Source organism: Nyctereutes procyonoides, unplaced genomic scaffold, assembly GCF_905146905.1.
Source record: "Nyctereutes procyonoides isolate TBG_1078 unplaced genomic scaffold, NYPRO_anot_genome, whole genome shotgun sequence".
NCBI lineage: Eukaryota > Metazoa > Chordata > Mammalia > Carnivora > Canidae > Nyctereutes > Nyctereutes procyonoides.
The window spans coordinates 31,741,782-31,763,804 of NW_026575136.1; the positions used below are offsets into that span (position 1 = coordinate 31,741,782).

Here is a 22,023-nt window from a genome sequence, read left to right on the forward strand (position 1 = left end):
TATAAGAAAAATGACTGCCTGACATAAAAGAGTACAATTTTCTGTGAAAAAATAGTTTTGTTCTTTTATTTGTATTACTAGAATCAAAGAATAATGAGGAAACTCTCTACAAATGATTTTCTCTCGTTTTTTAATATGATGGTCTTATTTATTCATGGGCATACAATCTGCTCATGGCAATTATGAGAATGATTTCCTTAAAGAAAAACAATAAGTTTCAAAGGTGAATCAAGATAATTCAGCATACAAACATATAATTATGGCATTTACACATACAACCCAAAGAATCAGGCTATCTTCTCTTTGGGACAATGCTGTAAAATAGAAGAAAAAATGTAGGCCAGTAGTGGGAAAACCCACTATAAAATTGTGAGAATCACATAGGGAGTTAATTAAGCTTACTTTCAAAAAACATGAGCAAAATAAGGATTATCAATTTATGGAATGTATTCAGTGAATGCATATGTATTAGTTGAAGCACTGCACCATAGTGGCTAAACCAGGTAGACTCTAGAAAAAGAAAGAACCGTGTGACCTTGTGCAAGGCACTTACCTTTGCTATGCCTTAGTTACCTTTTAGTAAAGGGGAAAAGAAAGAGCAATAGTAATATCTGCTCAGTGTCAGAGTACCAGCCGGTCTTTGGTAAAAGCCCAGTTATTAGCTAAGTCATAAAATGACTGGCGAAAGAATAAAATTTAGCTTTGTTTTTAAGTGGATTAAATTTTATAGCCACTGTTAAAAGTTCATCCCAGCTCTCATGATGTGCAGATATTGGAAATTAATTATATAAACTTTAATACAGCCTCTAGATATTCACACATTTCAAAATCTAAAGACAATGAACATTTTATTTACAATATCTATGAAATTGAATGTTTCAGTATGTATTCATCATGTTTCCTATATTCAGAGAGTAGCTCTGTGAATGCATCTGTTTACAAATAGATAGATGATTGATAGAGGAGGAAAGAATATACATATTCTTAAAGGCATTACTGATTACAGGTAAGAATGGCGTTCAAAGTATTTATGCGTATGTAATAATTCCTGATGTTATTCTACAGCTCAGCTTTTTTACCCTCCATGAAACTATTGTGGCCAATACATGCTTGAAAACATAAAAGAATAACCTCCATTTTGGTTCAAGTATAAAGAGAATAATTCTCTGCAAAGTCCAATTCTAAATGACATCCAACAACTTCCATTAAATGATTCTATAAATGATGCTGTGTTTGTACCAACTCACCAAGGTGTCTTCTAATTCCTTTTCATTTATCTTGAATAAAATGGAAGATTAAGTGTGAGTTGTCCCCTATTGAAAATTAAGTCAAGTCTGTGAAAACCCAATTGCCTGTAAACCTTCAACTTCAGAGGACTGTTTGAATAAATCCAAACAGTGCCGAGCTTGGCTGCCTGAAGGTCTCTGGAGTTTCTATTTCTATATAGTTTTCAAGTTTCATGAGCTTTTTTCCAAGAACAAATAAACTCAATGTTCTCAATGGGGACTGCATTTGTATTCACCATTTCCTTATTAAGCAACATGACTTTTTTTTTTTTACCTCTAACGTACATGTCACATGTTACCTTAGCATGTACCCTGGCCACTTGTATTTTTCAGTGCTTCTCTATGGCATATTCCCCATCTCCCCCGTTCCTCTTATTTCAGACACAACAGCAAACATGTTGACATATCCACTCACATCTCTTTAACTCTTTGTTGTACCAAAAAAGCTGAGACTGTGCTTTCCTGGCTTATGTTATTTGTGTGTCTAAACACACACACACATACACACACACACACACACACACACACCCTGCTACGAGCATTGCTCACTAGTCTCCCACCTGTGTCCTACCTGTCCCACCTGCCCATACTGACCATCTATTCATATTTATTGGATTTTATATACTCTATTTTTTTTAAGATTTTATTTATTCATGAGAGACACACAGAGAGGCAGAGACACAAGCAGAGGGAGAAGCAGGCTCCCTGAAGGAAACCTGATGTGGGACTTGATCCCACTACCCTGGGATCATGCCCTGAGCTGAAGGCAGATGCTCAACCACTGAGCTATCCAGGCGCCCCTGGGTTATGTACTTCTATTAAGCTCTTAGACTTAGATCTAAGAATGTGACCACCTTCATTGCCATTTCTTCCATGGCTCGGTTTGGACACATTTCCAGGTCTTGACCACATGTATGCATAGATACCTCTGGTGTGAGCCGCCTGTCCCATGTGGCAACAGTAAGCCGGCAGTTTCTACCGAGCATTTCAGATGGGACAAACATAGTGCTCTTCACTTTAAAAGCATCATCTTATGAAATATTTATAACAACACTTAAGGTAGATTATATTAATTCCAATTTAGAGATAAGGAAAAAAATGATTCTTTAAAAAAAAAAAAAGTAAGGACATTGTCTGAGGTCAAATGACAAAGCAATGATAGAGTTGGTGTTTGCTAACAGTTGTGCTGATGCCTAGCCGTGCATGTGTGATGACTCCAGGGCTGGGCCACCCCTACTGTGTGTTCTCCTCTCAACAGAGGGGAGAATCATGTGTGTTCCTGCCTTGGCCCAAAGGAACTGACCCAGTTGGTGCAATTCTCCCCTTATCTGCTCCCTGAAGAAGAGAAGTCCAGTAGTTTATTTTACAGTTAGCTGTGATGAAGAGGAAATGACAAGGTCGGGACCAAGAGCAGGCTGCCCCAAAATGTGCCACTTTGGCATATTGGTTATTTTGAATTAAAGCAATTTAAAAAACACCATGTGCAAGAAGGACAGTCAGTCCCCTCTCTGTCCCTCTGAAAGCAGGAAACAAATCTCCCCCATGAAAGCCACTCTCCCTGTTCCAGGAGAAAGTGAGACATTCTTATCACCAGAGACAAGGAATTCAGAGCTGAGAAGGCTGTGTTGGCACTTCTTGTTACTTTTTACTAATTTACTACCATAGCCCAAATTCTGTTTTGAGATCCTTATTAACTGAAACTCCCAAAGTTCAGTTTTCTTTGTCATGGCAGTTCCCCATAGATTTATTGTCTATTTGTCTAAAAGTACAAAAACATCCTGCCTTCATCATTTCCTTGGGCCTCAATTTCATTACTGGGCCTCCATACACACATAATAAAACTTTGGGGATTTTTCCCTGTGAGTCTGTCTTAGGTAAATGTAATTCTTAGTCCTGCTAGAAGACCTTGAAAGGTAGGGATAGAATTTTTCCTTGTCTTAAACATCATAGTCTTTAGTGCCTCCGAGACATCACTCACAATGTCACTGTGAACAAATTATATTATCCCTCTGGGTCTCATTTTCCTTGTCTGTAAAGTTCAGATGGCATAATTATTGATAATTTATATGGATATCAAATGGAACAACATATGAAACCAGTTTGCACATTGCCAGGCATGTAAGAATGACTCATAAAATGCTAATATATCAATGCTAACTTCTTCCTCTCCCAGTAACTCTCCCAGTTATTGAGATTTGTGTCTTTAGTGCTAATAGGACTTTAAATTGTCTAATCAATGATTGGGGAGATATAGAGGAAAAGTAAAATTAATTGGTTAGCAGGGATTTCTTTTAATATACAGATGAATTTATACAGAGGAACACAAATTAGCATTAGTGTTTATCACAGGTGGAAGCAGAGACTCAAAACAGCAAAGGAAAATTGCAAAAGGTAATAAGGTAACCTGGATAATTATTTTGGTAAAAGCAGGAAAAGGCTCTGGTGGCCAGTAACTTGACAAAAATTACACCAGTTTTCAGGATCTATCGCTTTTTCTTGGCAGGGTGAGTGCTTTCAAAGTACAGAGCTATATTCTCACATATTGTAACGAGTTGGAGAGGAAGCTCATTTTCCCTAGAGAGATCGACCTCAAAGTCCAAAGAGCAGTGAACTCAGAAATCAAGAGAACTGATTTCTGTTAGTGGTTCTACAGTTGGGATTTTATCTTGAGCAAATCCCTGAATTTGGGGGGTTGTGATTTTCCATCCATACAATGAGAAGTGCTGGGCTCTCTAAGAAGAGTTCAAATCTCAAATTACATGACCCATGCACACAGTAAGCTTGGGCTTCCTCCAACCATGGCGTCCTCAGTAACTCAGGACAGTGGAGGGAAGGAGAATCACCCTTAGAGGTCATCAGAGACATGGCCAAAACAGACATAATGTCATGTCTACATTGCATGATTCCTCAAAGCAGTCATCAGTCACCACAGATTTAGGAGGGAGCCCAAACACCCTGTGTCTGAATGCAGCTATCTTCAGTGCTCCACAAAAGTAATGCATATTTGGTACTCCCAGTGACACAACTTTATTGAAAGGCACAAAGCAGAATGGCTTGATGGTCCGTGAGCATACTCAATACCTGGTTTTGAACAATGACTGAGGAATGGATTCTGTGATGTGTAGAGGAAGATTTAAACATCTGAGGTGTGAGTGGACAAGATTTGTACCATGGATAGAGGTGGGGAGATTATAGACATGTTTTCAAATACAGACACTTCATTTTTCCAAATTAAGTATTGAAGTAGAATAAAAGGGAACTAAAGACACAAGGGAAGACAAAGAAGGTTAATGGGCTCCTGTAATCTGAAATCCTTGAAGACCAAGACATACGGACATGAGGCCGAGAAACAATAGAGGGCGATTCAGGTGAATTATTTTAGGGCGGAAATTTCCAACTTATTTATTTCCAGAAAAAAAAAATATCTACGTGTTTCCATGATGCTTAAGACCGACCATTTGGGAAGAAATGTGTTTCCCAGAATTAAAAAAAAAATAGAAGGATAAGTAATTTGGGGAAGAAGAATTAACCACCAAAGACTCACTGTATGCTAATAAATAGCAATGTATTAGGAAAAAATAAAGGGTAGACAGAAGTATGGTTCATACGAGATTTGATATATGGTTGATTAATATTTATTAATAGGCATTGCTCATGCTAACTAAAGACGTTGTGTGTTGAACTCAGCTTATGCCTCACCTGAGAAATTGGCTTTCAAGGTGAAAGCCCTCTTGTCCCAGTGATAATTTTGTAAAATGAGCCTTACCCCTATCCCTCACAGTCGTGGATAAACTGTGTACCAGACACTTTTAGCAGACAGAGCCCCACCCACAGAGATTCTCCCAACCGTTAGGTCTGGGCTAAAACCAGAAGTGTGTATGGTTAACAAACACCCCAAGGATTCTGGAAAGCACTGCCCTATTATAACCTAGAAAATCGGCTTCTCCCCCAGGCCTCCTACCTACCAACCATGGGATGTAGGTATGGTTAATACATCTATTTTCACAACAAGAAGGAAAACTTTGATATATATCAAATTTTGAAAAAATATAAAAATTAGTTTACAATGTTTGCTACTTGGTGGAATCTTCTGAAAAAATACCTTCAACAGGACCGGACTTTTAAATTCACTGAGTAGGGCACTTTTGTGACAAGACATAGCAGATCTGGAAATGTCTCCCTGCTAATAATGTGAAAGCAAATAAATATGTTCCCACCCTTTGGCTTCATCGTTCCATTAAAATGTAAAAACCTCTTAGCTTCCTATGGCTCCAGCGGGCCTGTTCCAACATATCAGGTGCTTACCTGACAGCATCTTCCATGAAGGGTGTTATCACGACGCAGAGTATGGCAAGTGTGGGAGGCGGGACAGTGCACGAGGAAAGGGCACATCACAGGGAGCAGACGGGTCTCTAAGGTTAGACTTGACAGACATGATCCTCATGGCTCCCACTTCTGCCAAGAGTCAGGGATTAAAAGAGGAGGAAATGTGAGCTTTCATTGATTAGAGGATTGCCCATGGCCTGTCAGAAAGTGAATATTTGCTCAGATTGCATCAGAGAAATGTGTGCTTAGACCAAGTAAAACTCCTTCCGGATGTTTTTAAAAACCTGGGGTGAATCAATAAAAATACATTTCTCTCTCGAAAATGCAGTATGAAGTATTGTTCTCCTTGAACTAATCATATGCTTGAGCACCTGAGCGACATTGTGTTGATCTCTGCAGCTAACCTTAAAATTTATGTTTCAAGTAAGAACATCTGGCACACTTTCATCACAGAGCTTCTCAGGGAAAACACGTGTTTAATAGCTAAAAGATCCTTTTGCAGGAGCCAGGAGAAGGTCCACTCAAGAAAAGATCCATTGGGTGAGGGTGGGAGGAGATGTCCAGAAAAATTGTAAGACACTGAAATGGGTGAAAGGGATTAATGGGATCCAGTGTTGGGGGCCATTAGGGAGTATTTGTTTCTGAAAGGGCTTGCATCTCCAATCTGAGTTATTTTATAATTCAATAAATTGCAGAAAGCTGATAGTAATGCAAATAATTCTTGTGCATAGAAATGCAAATAAGCTTGTCTGATGGGGTACAACTGGTTATTGTTCTGGCTACTTGCCAGCGTTCCTGATTGGCCGTATGCCCTTTGAATTCTCCTTGGCATCAGTTGTACCACCTTTTTGTTCTTTCTAAATTAACGAATGAGATTAAATTGTCTACAAGTGTTCATTCCATATGTTTGGAGTCATGATTTTCCTTTTTTTAAAAAAAAGTTAACCTTAGCAGATGAGGCGGGCATCTGTAACAGATTCTATCATAGGTTCCCTCACATTCAACCCTCAACTTCTGAAAGAACAAATATCAGTGTAATGTTTTGCATAAAGCCTGACACGTTTCCTTTTTTTTCTTTTAGCTTCAGACAAGCTTGACTGAGCCAATGACGTTATCCAAATCGATATCTCTTCCTCGTAGCGCGTACTGGCATCACATCACTCGTCAGAACAGTGTTGGAGAAATCTACAGTTTGCAAGGCAAGTAACTTGAAAATAATCAAGCAGCACCTCCATTAGCCTCCTACAGGTGGGCCAGGAGTCATGCAAATTGCTTTGCTTGCTTTTCCTCCATTTTCATTTATCAGCTGTCACTGGCCACAGTGGGAGCTCTGAGATTTACAGTGGCTTTTCTAAAGCTATCATTTCATAGACTCATGGTAGAAATTATTCCGAAAGTCACTGAGGGCTAAGGGCCCTATTTGGCACAGGAACTTGACTAGAACATTATACAAGACATATCATCAGGAGACAAAAGCAGCAGATATTGGGGTAACATGTTTCATGCCATTTTACAAAGGAGACTTTCTTAGCATCCTTCATTTCTTAATAGGATTGACTATCAGTTCAGGAGGCTGATTTCGGGCTGTGTAATAAAATGCTACATAAATGTACTCACAGAAGTCTTAAGGTTTAGCCAAAGCTTTGACACAGAAATAACTCTGGAGGGTGCCAGGCAGAGGACAAGTGTGAATACTTTGCTTCTGTGTTTTTCCTGATGATGAGTGTTTAATTAACTAAAATGGGAATGGTTTACCCGATGAATCAGATTTGTAGATAGCAAGTATTTGATCAAGAACAGCACAAAAACTTAGCTTTAGCATTTTTTTCCTCCTATTCTCTCCCTATTGTCTTAGAATGAATAATCTTATCCTTCAGATAAAATACTCAGCTGCAAGCGAATATTTGACTAACAGTCACCCAAGACTGAGGGAAATGGGAATTTAGAAAAATAAAGCTAACAAAGCACAGCTGAAAAAATTCATCCAACACAGATTTTTTTTTTTTTTAAGCATAGAAGATTTGAATGTAATAGGCACCCAGTCAGTATCTGTTGAAGGAATGACCAATATGACCTTTGGCACAGTTAGAATGTTTTCCATTTCATTAGAATGCAGAATGTTTTTCCATTCACACTTTAACTGTTGCTCATATTAACGGCACTAAGTGTTTCAACAACAACAAAATGTTTTGGTGATAAGGAAACTGAAATGATGTTATTTTTAAGGCAGTATTTGCTTGCCAGGATTTCAAACCCAGACTGATGGAATTTGGTCAGTGGGAATTAGTGATTAAAGATACATTCTGACAGGAAAAGGAGTCGGAACAATTTTAGTTGTTTGGTGATGACACTTGCATTTTATATCTTAAATGAAACCTCTTATGGTAGTTATCTTTTTTGCATTATTTCTTTGCATGAGAAAATCTTTAATAGGATAAGGAGTAGAGGACTGAGGGAACCCTTGACAATTTTGTGGACCAGAAAGAAGAAACCCATATTTTCCTCTTTTCCTTCCCACCATGAATGTCAGCAACCACACACTGAAACTGCCTGAGTCATGATCTTAGGAAATTAATCTTGCTTGTTCCTGTGATTAGATTTCATTAGAAAATATGCTTTTAATGTAAGGCTATTTTTATTTCAACATAAACCTATATATGAAATTATTGTTAAAAACCAAAATTAAACTGAGTAAATTATACATACCACGTTGGCTTTATTCAATGATTCATGAATGGACAGCATGCCAGCCTGCAGAGAGAAAGGAAGTCTGAGGAGCTATATATAATGAAAGACTTTTATAGGCAAAGGGAGCAGGGATAAGGAAGTTCTACTGGTCAAGAATGGATTGGGTGTAGCAAGGTCACTTTCCTTGAGGGGATGTCAATGTCAGAATACCTCACTAGTACTGACCAGTTAGTTCCCCCACTGGCTTTTAAGATACTATTTCTAGAAGAGCTGAAACTGTCCTAAGTCTCAGGTAGGCGTTATGAGGCTTAGTCTAAGTGACTCCATATTGAGCCTATTGTCTTGTTTTTAACGATATTGATGTTTAATAAAGTAAAAATAAAACCATAGAACATTTTCATGAGAAAACACAAATGAGCAAATTTCTAAGCAAAAAGAAAGTGGAAAAAAATAGAGAGGGTGACAAAACATGAGAGACCCCTGACTGGGAAATGAACAAAGGGTAGCGAAAAGGGAGGCAGGCGGGGGGATGGGGTGACTGGGTGATGGACACTGAGGAGGGCAGGGCACTTGACGGGATGAGCACTGGGTGTTATACCATATGTTGGCAAACTGAACTTGAATAAAATATATATATATATATATATATAAAGAAAGTGAAATGATAATACAAATAAGTTGGAAAAGATTGGAACAAATGTAGTAGTAACTTTGGGTTTTGACAGGAGCTTGGTTATAATTCCAGGAAATGAAGGATTGTTGTTATCATGGTAGTGTGTGGGGAACTTTTCTCTGAAGGGACAGTGGACAATTAGGCTGGTATATAGCATCAGAAATAATTTTGTACGCATCCAACAGAATAATGCCAGGGCACATTTAAATTCCTCAAAATATTAATGAAGACTTGCAGGAGGGCAGAGTTGACTTACAATTCAATAGAATCAACTGATTAGAACACTCTAGAATCTATCGCACCGATAATAATTTCCAGTAAAGGTGAGGGTTCAAATGCTTTACCAATTATGATGAACAGTTTGCCTGTCTAGTCTCAAAAACACATTCTTCCTTGGTTATTTGTTGTTTCTGTGTAACAAAGAAATATGGGTCAACTAAAGTAAGTACTGCAAGTCCAATAAATATGGAAGGTTTTTTATCTAAATTACATTTTACTACACTGTGGCTTTATTTTTGTATCATATGCTTCCTAGAGCAATATGTTTTACCATTTCACATACCCCTCATTTTATGCTTGTATCATATATAGAGAGATATAACCATCCAGATGGATAGCTAGATTACAGGTAAGTAGATAATATATAATAGATAAGAGACAGATGTAAACTTGTTAGTGATGCTTTGACAAAGCTGATATATTTTCCTCTCCTTTTGTTGTGTTGAGGCAGTCAAGGTAGCAGAGGATAAGAGTCTTTTGACTATAGTTTGTTTTTTTGTTTTTTGTTTTGTTTTGTTTTGTTTTTACTGGTGTGTAGTCTACACAGGAATCCGGGCAGGATAAAACTACCAAAACAGGAAATAAAAATAGAAAGAAAAGAAAGAGAAAGAAGAAAGAAAGAAAGAAAGAAAGAAAGAAAGAAAGAAAGAAAGAAAGAAAGAAAGAAAGAAAATAGGAACCTTAGCACCCCTTCTTCATACACACCTACATTTTTTTTCAATGAACCACATTTTGAAGTGTAGCTGTTTTGCATCCCACTTCCTTAGATGCCATGAAGGGGCATCACTTCTTCACAAAGAGGAGAATATAGTGTGATTTTTCCCAAGTCAAAGGAAACATTGGGTGATGGTGGGTGTTACATTATCAAGTAAACTGCAGGTAACATTGAAGAATAGAAATGTATCCTTAGAATTTTTCATCATATTTTCTACATTCTAACTCTGAAGCTGAGATCAATATGAATTGCATTCAGCAAGCTTTCATTCATAAGGTAAAGGGGGAAAAACTCTGTATATCTAAAGCTTGATAGATTGGGATTCATTAATAAACAGCACATGTACTAGAACTGAAAAAAATATTCATGGTGTGAAAACAAATCTATTCTACATTAAGACATACCTATAACTTCGATTGCCTGTCACCCACAAAACTGTACTTGTTCAGTTTTATTGGATTCATTTCTGTCATCCATTCTATAACTCTAGAAGCAAGATACTCTCTAAAAGACAAACGTATCGATACTGACATCCTGCGTTCACTTTAATGGTTGGAAAAGAAGGGCAATATCTCTCCATGCTACTCCCAGAATGGTGCTCTGAAAGTATAAGTTTTTATGGTTTCTCTGTGGTATCCCAGCTCTCTGGAGTCTAAAGATTGACAAAAAAAAAAAATAATTGGCTTTAGCAGGTCAGGTACAAGTTAGCTAAGGATTTAGGCAGTTTCTCTGTAAAATCCCTACTCCTGATGGCTTCTTAGCGGTTGCATCACATCACTTCTTGCAGGTGTAAGTAAAGACTTTTCCTCTTCCCAATTTTTGCCAGATAATAAGGATGATTAATTTTGTGACTTATGTATTTATGAAAAATGTTTGGTCCACAATATGTTGTAGAGATGCTTTCTGTAGACTTGGGGAAACCATACACTTCAAGGAAAGGAGATATGATTTTGAACTCTTGACTCAAAAGGAAATGCCACTTGTTTAATATTGCTAGAAGTGCAATTTGTGCTCTAAGGCCTTCAGCAGATGTGGTGAGAGCACAAAGAACACTCAAAAAGATTAAAAAGGTGAGACGGAGTGGGGGAGAAAACGAAAAAGGAAATAGAAATGAAACCCCATAAGGAGGATAGAGGTTTTCTCCCTTTGAAAGTCATCCCCTTGACTTGTGGTCACCATTCTTGTGTTTATGTGACAGATTGTGTAGCAGGGTCTTAAAATCGGGATTTGTGAAGATAGCAAAGCATTTATTGAAAATGATGGATCAGGTATCCCTGGGTGGCGCAGCGGTTTGGCGCCTGCCTTTGGCCCAAGGCGTGATCCTGGAGGCCCGGGATCGAATCCCACATCGGGTTCCCGGTACATGGAGCCTGCTTCTCCCTCTGCCTGTATCTCTGCTTCTCTCTCTCTCTCTCTCTCTCTCTCTCTCTCTCTCTCTCTCTCTGTGACTATCATAAATAAAATTTAAAAAAAAAAAGAAAATGATGGATCAATCTAGTAAAAACCACTGAGGGTCCCAGGCTCATTGCAGGTGCTCCCTGAGTCTCTGTTGAATGCAAAAATGAATTTATGAATGCGTTAGAGAAGATATACGGAGGGGACACCGTGCGACCACATCTCCTCCCTGAGGAAATTCCTCACTCCTGCTGTGGAAGGAGTCATCACATGGGGTCCCACATGCAGCCCATCCTGGGCACCCCCTTCCCCTTCACCCTTTGGCTCGTCTGCCTCTCACTCTGGATGGCTTGGAGTCGCAGACACTTGCTACTGCTGCTAGCACAGGAGGCGCTATGAGATGCTGTGGCTCCACCCCGATAACCTGGTGGCCTCATTTCTTCTCTCTCCACCTGCTGCTTTCCCTCTGGACAAATTCTTCCACGAGCTACACTGATGTCAAGGTGGAGGGGACAAGTAGGTGGGCTGTATATGGTCCCCGAGCGAGGGGGCCTTGGGACCGTGTGCCGTCTTTAAATTCTCCCTAACAGCTTCATCACTTATATTTACACGAAGTTATATGGGATATACTTTGACTCATTTGTAAGCAGCTTGAACAACCTCGCCGTTTGGATCAAGGAGATGGGGCGGGATGCCACTTGTAAAAGTGGTAACTTTTGGAGTTGTGCTTTCATTAACACGGATTAATATTCACCTGCCAGCTCTGAATCATCTGCGTCCCTCTGCCCTCTCTGGGTCTGTAATTAAGCTGCAGACCCCGAGTCGGCGCAGCGCTGCACCTGATTACACCGAAGGCCTTTCACGCTCACCGAAAGGGCATCAGTGGCTCCAATTTCTCAGAAGGACAGGATGCAAACAGGCAATTAGAATTAGAGATAACCTTCAGAAAACAGTAACTAGAATTCTGACACCGAGCAGGGAAGTAAATCAGAGGATTCACTGGCTCTTCGCTCGACTCTGACCCTCTGTCCTTCCCGGGCCACTCAGTGGCAAGTTCACACTGCTTGTAAATCATTTCCATCAAGACCTTCTGCTTACATTTTCCTCGTGTGATGTTTTCCAAATTGCAAAGTTAATAAAAGCCTTGTATAGCACATGAGGGAAACAAACAAACAAAAAAAAAAAAAAAGGAAAGAGAAAAGAAAATTGCACCAATGGTAAAAAGGAAGCTGCACAGGTTTCATGTCTGATGTCTACACTGGCAGGTGAGTCGGTCACAGCAAGGGGTAAGAGCCAAATGCCCTGCACATCCTCTGTGAGGTCCCAGCCCGCTGGCGGCAGTGTGGCAGCAACCCCCAAAACATGAGCCATTCGCCAGGAGCAATGCTTTCTAGTAAACCTTCTTTATGAACAGTTACTACATGTCCTCACCTTGGAAGGGTAAGCCAAAGGCAACAAATGCCTCCCTGGATTTCGTTTTTTTTAAAGATAAGTGAATTGATTGCTCCTCAAAATAGACATCATAAAAATGCTCCGAATGTTCTCACTGTGACATGTTCTTCACATGCCAGGCATCAATAATCACTCCTTCTGGACGTTTTTGCATAACTTTAACATATCAGTGTGTTTGCTTATAAACCCTCTTCTTCCATTTGTTTGTGAGGGAGCAACTTCAAAAGATCTTTATCCTCAGGGCTTAGCCAAATTTGGGGTTCCGTCATTGTGAAGAAGCACCGTCGGTAGGTTAAAATATTGGGTTTGGGAGTTAAATAAACCTGAGTTTGAATATCAACTTGCCCACTGCTGAGTTGTGTGACTTTGGGCAATTTCCTTCATCTGTCTAAGCCTCATTTTCCTCATGTCTACAATGAGGATAATAGTACCGATCATGGCACTTCAATGAGATCATCCACATTAGGTATAGACATTCACCAATTATTAACCATTGTCAACATACTGAAGTAAATTAAATTTCCAAGAAGTTTCTTTCTCTGACAAAGGGAAGTGTGCATCCTATTCCAGTTTATTCTAGTATTTATTTTAAAATATTACAGTTTCTACTGTACATGAGGAATTTTGTCTTGTTCTTAAGACTTTCTAGAAGTCTAGCTTTAAGCTTCTAGTTTTCCCAGTTCCAGAAAAACTAAATCAAACTCTAAACCTAACCTTAAGATTCTAATGCAAGATTTTTAAAAAAATGTCAGGCTTAAGTCTTCAGTTATTTGTTTTCCTCCCATCAGTGAGTTTAAACAAGACATTTGTGCCTCAGATAGATGCACCCCTTCTCTTAGGCCTGATGAGGCCCAGTCCCGGAAGGCCAAGGGAAATTAGAGCCTGTTTTTCAGGCCAAAGAATTGCAAAATCCTGGAAGGACTTTTTTGAGCTCCGTGCAGAGGAGGTGCCCTCACTCCACCCCACTCACCCAAGATCTATTCTTGTTGATCTGGCCACCTTGACTGGGGAGGAGCCCTTCTGAGAAATCTCTTCCTTCCTCCACTAAGGGAGCCTAGTTTTGCTTGAGCCAGTTACTCCTCAATTTGCTCTCTCTCGGGATGCATTCTACTGCTGGACTAAAGGTGAAAGGCAAGATTTAGATTGTTAATTAGGTTCTCCTGACATAGCACAACACAGAGTCTAAAGGCAGCGCACAGTGTGAAATTTAACAAGTTGGCCATTTAATCACTGTTTACCAGATACGTAAAAGTAGTCAATAAACATAGACTAAAGTAAAGGATTCAAGACTTGCCAGATGTTATATAGGATTAGCATCATCTGCCAACGGTCCTATTAAAATAAATTGCTTCACTCTCTTTAATTCAAACATGAAATTGAAATTTGAAGTAAACCTGAAACCTGGTCTCTGTACTTGATTTTTTTTTCCCTCAAGCTTCCCCCCAGCCAGTTTTTTTTTAAATATAGTAGGTAAACATATTAAGTTCAATATTAATCAAACTATTCTGCGAAAAATACATATTCCATTTTATTCCCTAGGAAATAAACCTAGTACATAATATTAATTCAGGGAAAGGTTAATACACCCATGACTGAAGCTTGGCTCTCTTTGTCATGTATGTATGTCCATGTGCACACGTGTACACATATACCCAGATATACATATGCACACACACATACACACACAGAATCATAAGGCTCATCGTTGTCTCACTATATATTGTACATATTAGGCTACACATCACAAAATGTAAAATACATAAAAGAATCTACAGGGGGAAAATGTTCAATTAAATTTTCCCCGACCTCTGTTTCTTGTTGTTTTTATTTTAACCTCAGCTCTATCTCTGCCCCTACAACTAAATGGACCCTATCCCTGGTCATTGGCTTAATAATTGGATTTTCTCTGTTTTGTTTTTTTTTTTCTTTTATTGTCCTTTGTCTGCCAAACAGAGAATGCAGCATCTTGAGACTTAATAATGATTGGAGGATAAGAAAAGATAAGTAACCTCAGGGATCAGCATAATTGACATGGTACTTGCCAGAGGAAAGATTGCAGAGTTAATGTAGATTTAATCCTGCACGTGACCTTCAATGAAGTTCCAAGACTTATCCTACTGCCCTACAAATAATAGATGTGGATTGAAGGTTTGCTGCTACAAACTTTAAACATCCAATATTTAAAACCTAAGAGCATGGTTATATAAGTTTATATAAGAGAAATTCATATTAAAAATTGAAACCATGTGCATATGTGTTAATGCCTATATTTAACACAGGAAGAATAGTATAGTTTGGGAGTATTCTTAACAATTTTTGGTTACCATTGCTATACTATAGTGGTCTGCTAAGAATTTTAGAACCTTCATTTTATTTTTGTTCAAATTCATAATACAAGAAGGGGAAGTTCATTGCCAAACATTAAGTGACATGTCCTTAACAGATATGCTCAAAGATAAAAGGTATATATATGACTTTACAACAAAAACCAAATTTCTTACTGACAGCACAACTCTGTGACAGAAATTGTCCTTAATGTTTCATTCATCAGAAAATGTCATTCCTCCAGATGAGTTGGGGAAGTTGTTTCTCTGGTATACAGTTGAGGGATAGCCATTGTCTGGGGCCCTATCACACCCGCTATAGAATTCCATCTGTGTTCAAAAAAGATGTTGGCTCAGAACACCCTGTGCTTGTATCTGTAACTCTAATCAGTATCATCCTGATTAGTAGAAACTTTGCTTTGAGAATAGTTTATCCTTCCTGAGTTAATTTGTAAATATTTTGAGGTTGTCTAGGTTCTTGATAGTAAAAGTTAGTATTGTTCTTAAATGTGCACACACACACACACACATACACACGCACACAAACCTTACATTTTTTCCAAACAGACAGATGAAGGAAATCCCAGAGTATGATCTGTTTTATTCTCTCCAGCATGCCTCTACATTTATGTTACAACTTCTTTAGGGACACGTCAAATCAACTGAAATGTGTACAAATGAAAATCACAATATGCCATTCATGCCTAATCTACTAGTGATTTCCCAGTCTCGGCATTGACTCTATCCTTCTAAAGTCAGTGAGACACTCTGAGTCCAAAATCAGAGATCTCATCCGAGCTGAGTAATTCACAGGCACCTACCTGTGTTTAATCACACGCTACCCCCCATCTGACAAAGGGGCAGGGGTAGACCACTTCACTGGGGTCAGCAGAGAAGTGCATGGTCTGAAGCACAAGTGGAGAAGTGTAACATGTTTGAAAATTCTTTATAGGACAGAGAGGGATATTTTATATCGTGGCAGTCTGCCACCAACAACATATTATGCTGCATAATTTAACAAATAAAACCTTGTATAAACCACACACTCTTGAGAAGGTAGATTGTTATGGATATAGTTTTTATAGCTGGAGGAAAGGCAGTATCATTGTCAACTTATTTATTGAGCACTTCATTACCATGTCGTGATAGATGACCTTCCCAACAACTGTCTGAAGTAGGTACTAATAAAGTCCCATCTTACAAAGAATGAATCTGAAATGCAAAAAATAACTTGCCTAAGGGCCAAGTAGTAATTTTAACCCACACCGTCTTATTTTTCTAGCTAGACTGCCACCGGGATAGGAAAATTCTATAACTGCCCTTGGGTAACAGGATTGAAGGCAAGATGGAATATAACATTTGAAAACTCTACCCTGCTGCCCAGTTACATTCTCTCTGAACCATAATCAAGGTTTACAAGATTTATTCCTCTGAAAAGGAGGCAACATCTATTCTCAAATGTGCTTTAAATGAGACGACCCAGATGGAAGCCATCGAAGCCATTTGTGGAAAATCCACTGTGTTCAAAGTCAGGTTCTATACGGCTGGGGCACTGCTTTTAAAATTTTCATATAACAGCCTTGCTTCTTTTATGGAACAACTTAAAGCACATTGTATATGTAAATTAGTTGGTTTAACTCCTGAGAGTTGCCATTACTTTTCATTATTACTTTTCAAGCTTTTTAACTAAGTTTTACAGCAAGTTCAAATGTGCCTCCCTCAATTCCAATTTCTTTAGAAATGTCTTATTTTGGAGATTTTAAAATCACTTTCCAAGTAATAGATCTCTTTTATTCCATGCACTCTCCTCTCTCCTGAATATTCCCTTCTCTTTTCTCCAGGCATTAATGCTGATGTGCAGAAAGGCCATGTTACGTTGTTAGTTCATGTGGTTTCCGTCACAAAAGTGTAAAGGTCTTCTTAATCAAGCTTCATTCCCCTTAAATAAGCAAATTTTGTGTCTTCCATTGAAATGTGACTTTCTTTTAATTACTTCTGAAAATCTGCCCAAGTTCCAAGGAATGAGTACTTGAAATTTAACTGAAATTAATATTCAAAATTTTTATTGCAAAATGAACACATCCTCATTAGAAAAAACTCAAGACATGAAGAAATACATGGATGAAAAGTTAAAAATCACCACTCTACATGTATTGTTCACCTTTTAGAATATAAGTATAGCAATATAGATAAAACTAGAAATTAAAATGAAATTCATATATATTTATAAAATTAAGATCATACTTTATGTGAAGTCATTTGTTATATTTTTAAGTCATATATTATCTTGAGAACAAAGTCGAATTATGTGACACTTAAGGACCATATAATATTCTACTGCAAAATCCTAATTTATTTAACCGTTGCTCTCTTGTTCGGTATGTACATTGTATGCTTTCTACTAAAAATGCCACAGTAAACACATTTGCATATAATTTTTGATTACAAGAATATTTCCAGAAGTGGAATTTATATATTTATTTTTTCAATCAATATTTGCCATACTGTGCCTAGGCTTAGGAGATATATCTCATTTACAGAGAACAATACAGATGTGGTTTCCATCCCTCATCCACATCCAGTCTCATAAGAAATACAAGAGCTCAGCCCATCTAGCAGACATATTAATTTGTTCATTGATTCAATGATTATGCATCAAATTGCATTTCTATGCTATTTCCCTGTGGTTGGGGACACAAAGATGAAGAGGAGAAATAAGACACATTCACATGAAAACATACACCAATAATAACCAAGTAAGGAAAATAATGCAGAAATTCAGACATTCATGAGCCTTATGAGGAAGGTCTATCAGAATCATGACAAAGAAAAGGAAATAGCCACTAAATGTCCTTTAAGAAGTGATATTTGAATTCAGGCTCAAATGTCAAACGCAGATAGCCTGCAAAATTTTGAAAGAGAAATTGTAGGCGTAGACAACAACATCAGGCAGAAGCAAGTCTGGTAAACCAGAAGGAAGGCAGGTACATCCAGAGTGAGTAGAGCCCAGGGAGAAAGGCACCCACTGGCCAAGGTGAGTAAGCAGGACTAGATGATGAAGGATACCATAGTGATCTACAATGACAGTTATTAGCTCAACCTGATCATTCTAGTTTTTTTTTTTTATTTACTTATGATAGTCAGAGAGAGAGAGAGAGAGAGGCAGAGACACAGGCAGAGGGAGAAGCAGGCTCCATGCACCGGGAGCCTGACGTGGGATTCGATCCCGGGTCTCCAGGATCCCGCCCTGGGCCAAAGGCAGGCGCCAAACCGCTGCGCCACCCAGGGATCCCGATCATTCTAGTTTTATATGTGTATAATCTCAAAATTTCCCAAAGGAATGTTTCATCAAGGGTTTGGGGTGTGACACCTTCCTGCTGGATCATTCTCTTTTATAATTATACAACACAATGCAGCTCCTTTTCCAGATTCTGTTTTGCCTTGTCTTCCACTTACTTTCAGCATTTCTGTGCCCTTAGAGATGTGTTATGATCACAACGGGACTTTTAAAACTCAAAGTATGCTTGTGTTCTTTTATAACAGGAAAATTCAGTCGTCTTTCTTTCGATTCTACATATTATGCTTTTCTGCTCTCTTATTTTATTATTTTGGTTTGTAATACTATCTATTTACTTCTTTCCCCTTCCTTATTTTAGTTTCTTTTAAACATATTTATTTTTACTTTCCTTCTCATCTACTTGTTTGGAATTATGTATATTCTCTTAGTAGTTAACTTAAACTTTTAGTAGGTATACTTGACCAAAAATAAAAATAAATGTAAAGTATAAATGTAGCTCCACTTCTTTTTTTAATTCCTTTCATATTTCATGCTACTATTATTTTGTTTGTTTGTTTGTTTGTTTGTGTAAATAAGCTCCATGCCCAGCATGGAGCCCACAGTGGGGCTTGAACTCATGGCCCTGAGAACAAGACCTGAGCTGAGATCAAGAGTCAGACCTTAACCAGCCAAGCCACCCAGGAGCCCCATACCACTATTTTTTTTAATTTCTTTTCTTTTGTAAGCACTCCAAATATAATCTTTAATACTATTATTGTTGAGATTAGATATTAGATCTACCCATTTGTTTCACTGTTTCTTTGCTCCCGTACTTCAGTCCTTATTTCTGAGTTCAAATTCTTTTTTTATTTTATTTTTTAATTCTTTTTTTTTAAATCAATACATTATTTGTTTTCTTCCATGAGCGTTTTATGTTTAGCAAACTCCATGTTTTGCAAAGACAAATTAATTTCATCTTTATTCTTGCATGATATTTCAGCTGGTTATGGAGTCCTTAGACATTTGAGGATAGTTTTACTGTTTTCTTGCTTCATTTACTGCATCTGGCTTCATTTCCTGAATGACATTTTAGCTAGTTGTGGAATTCTCAGCCACCTGGAGAGTCTTCCATCCCATCACTTTCTATGCTGTTTCATTACTGCCGAGAAGTCTGTCAGTCTAGTTGTTCTTCCATAAGTTAACTGTCTTTTCTCTCCACTTTTAGAAATTTCTTCTTGCGTTTGGAATCAGACAATCTTACCCTCATGCCTCAAACTCTGAATTTCTTTTAATTTTCTTGTTGGAAAGTAATATATTTCTTCAACTGGACAAGTCCTGCCATTCTGCCATTCATTTGTTCTGGATAATTATCACTATTTATTTAAATATTGTCTCATCCTCATTTGCTCTATCATCTCCTTTAGGAATGATTATTAAATTTATGTTTGATATTCATGTTCTGTTCTGTGTAATTAACAATATTCTACACTTTTCATCCCTATGATATCTTTGTGCTGCATCTGAGTGATTTCCTCCATCATACACTTCACTCTGGATTCACTCTGGATTCACTCTGCAGCTGTGTCTACATTAGCACCTCCACCATTCATTGATACTTTTAATAATCTAGATGCTGTAATTCTGTGAATTGCATCTACTATTCTTTTGCAATGGCTTGTTCTTTCTTGTTGATTTAAATTTCTCTTATTTTTTTTTTACATTTTGTACCCCAAAAGTCTCTTCAGTCTCTAGTAGATTCATACTTTAATCCCTTTGGAATTGCTCTAGTACCCATGTTCATCCTGTTATCATGACTGCTGACTCAGAGTCTTTTTGAAAAAAAAATATTTTTTAAATTAATTTATTCATGACAGACACAGAGAGAGGCAGAGACATAGGCAGATGGAGAAGTAGGCTCTCTATGGGGCTATGGGGTGCCCGATGTGGGACTCAACTCCAGGACCCTGGGATCACAACCTGAGCCAAAGGCAGATGCTCAACCACTGAGCCAGCCAGGTGCCCCTGACTTGAAGAAGCATTCCACTGGGCACGTTTTAATATCTGATTATAAACTCATCCTCAGTAAGAATTGCATTTCTGTAGGAATCTAGTTGCTCAGGAGTGAAAATACTCCCCCAGAGTAGTTTCATGTTGTTGATGAGGTTGAACCAGTTGGAACTGCCACTATTCGAGGCTATCCTTGTAAATAATAGTAATTTCATGCGGCTCAATCTAAAAAACAAAATAAACTGAAAATTTGACAGTCATAATGAGATTCTGGAGAAAACACATTTGATAAAAATTGTTAGATAATGTGAAAAAAGTTTCTGAAGAAATAGAAAAATGAACAACATAAAACAAGCTTGAGCAAAAACAAAAATCAGAGAAAGCATATCACTCTTAAACATCCATGGAACAGTAATGAAAAATGTGTGAGATCACAAACACATCACAATGTGTCTAAAATAATCATAAGCCCAAATAAATAGCATATGCTCATATTTCCCCATCTTAATGCAATAAAAATAGAACTCAATAATTAAAAGCCAAAAAGGCCTATACTTTTGGGCTTCAAAAATGCATCTATATGATCTTGATTCAAAAAAGACACAATAAGAGAACATAGAAAATATTAGAACTTCAAGACATTATAAACACCACATCAAAACTTAAGAGAGCTAAACTGGTAGTTAGAAGAAATGTTATAGCCTATGTTATAGCCTTAAATATCCTAAATGGTCTTAAATATTTAGAAGAGACTAGGGATAGAAAATTAACAAGCTAAGCACTCAACAGGATAGGTTTGATGAAGATAATACCAAAAAGAAAAAAATTCAATCTCACGTATAAACATGGATACAAAATGCATTAGCATGGTCTAATTAAATTTATCCTAGAAGTGTAAATGAGATTTGGCAAGAAAATATTAATAAATGATCTCATATTAAGAAATTGAAGCTAAAATCTATGTGATATCCTCAATGGGTATATAAAAATGTTTGGTAAAATTCAGTACCTTTTCATAAAAAAAAAAAGATTATCTAGGGCTACCAGGTAATCTTTTCTCACCTGAAAAATGGTCTTTACCAAATATCTGCTACAAATACTATTTCCTGAAATTTAAGAACAAGTCAGAAAGGCACTCTATCATGATCAGAACAGAAATATAGATTTTAAAAACATGAATATTGTATAGGAAGAAATAAGTTATTTGAAGATAATATCTTTTGTCAATGAAAATCCAAGATGAACCACAAATCATGGCATCTCCACCAAAAGAACACTGTACACTATTTTTACTAAAGGAACGAAAGTGAGAGATAAACACAAATATATAAACACAACACAGATAAACACAACACAGGAATTTCAAAGACATTATTCTAAGGGAAATTCTAGAAAAGACAATACTACAGTTACAGTATTTGTAGGTGCCAGTATTAGGGGGATGGGATGATCCAGAAAGGTATGTGAACAAACCATTCAGAAGAAATGTGCTCACATAAAATCTATGTAAGACATGATGTCAATTTCCTTCACTCTTACTGTAATTATCATGGTTCTTTAAAAAGAAGGGAGAGATTTTAGCAGTAATCTAAACACAGAGA

The 22,023-nt window shown here is 37.6% G+C and overlaps 1 protein-coding gene across 1 annotated transcript in view; it reads left to right on the plus strand.

Annotated features, from left to right (window-relative positions):
- Positions 1 to 22,023, plus strand: part of LOC129495611 (docking protein 6) — a 363,401-nt gene that overhangs the window by 288,100 nt on the left and 53,278 nt on the right. The window contains exon 7 of the mRNA XM_055303284.1: positions 6,694 to 6,811. Coding sequence (XP_055159259.1) covers positions 6,694 to 6,811 — 118 coding nt within the window. The remainder of the gene's footprint in view (positions 1 to 6,693; positions 6,812 to 22,023) is intronic.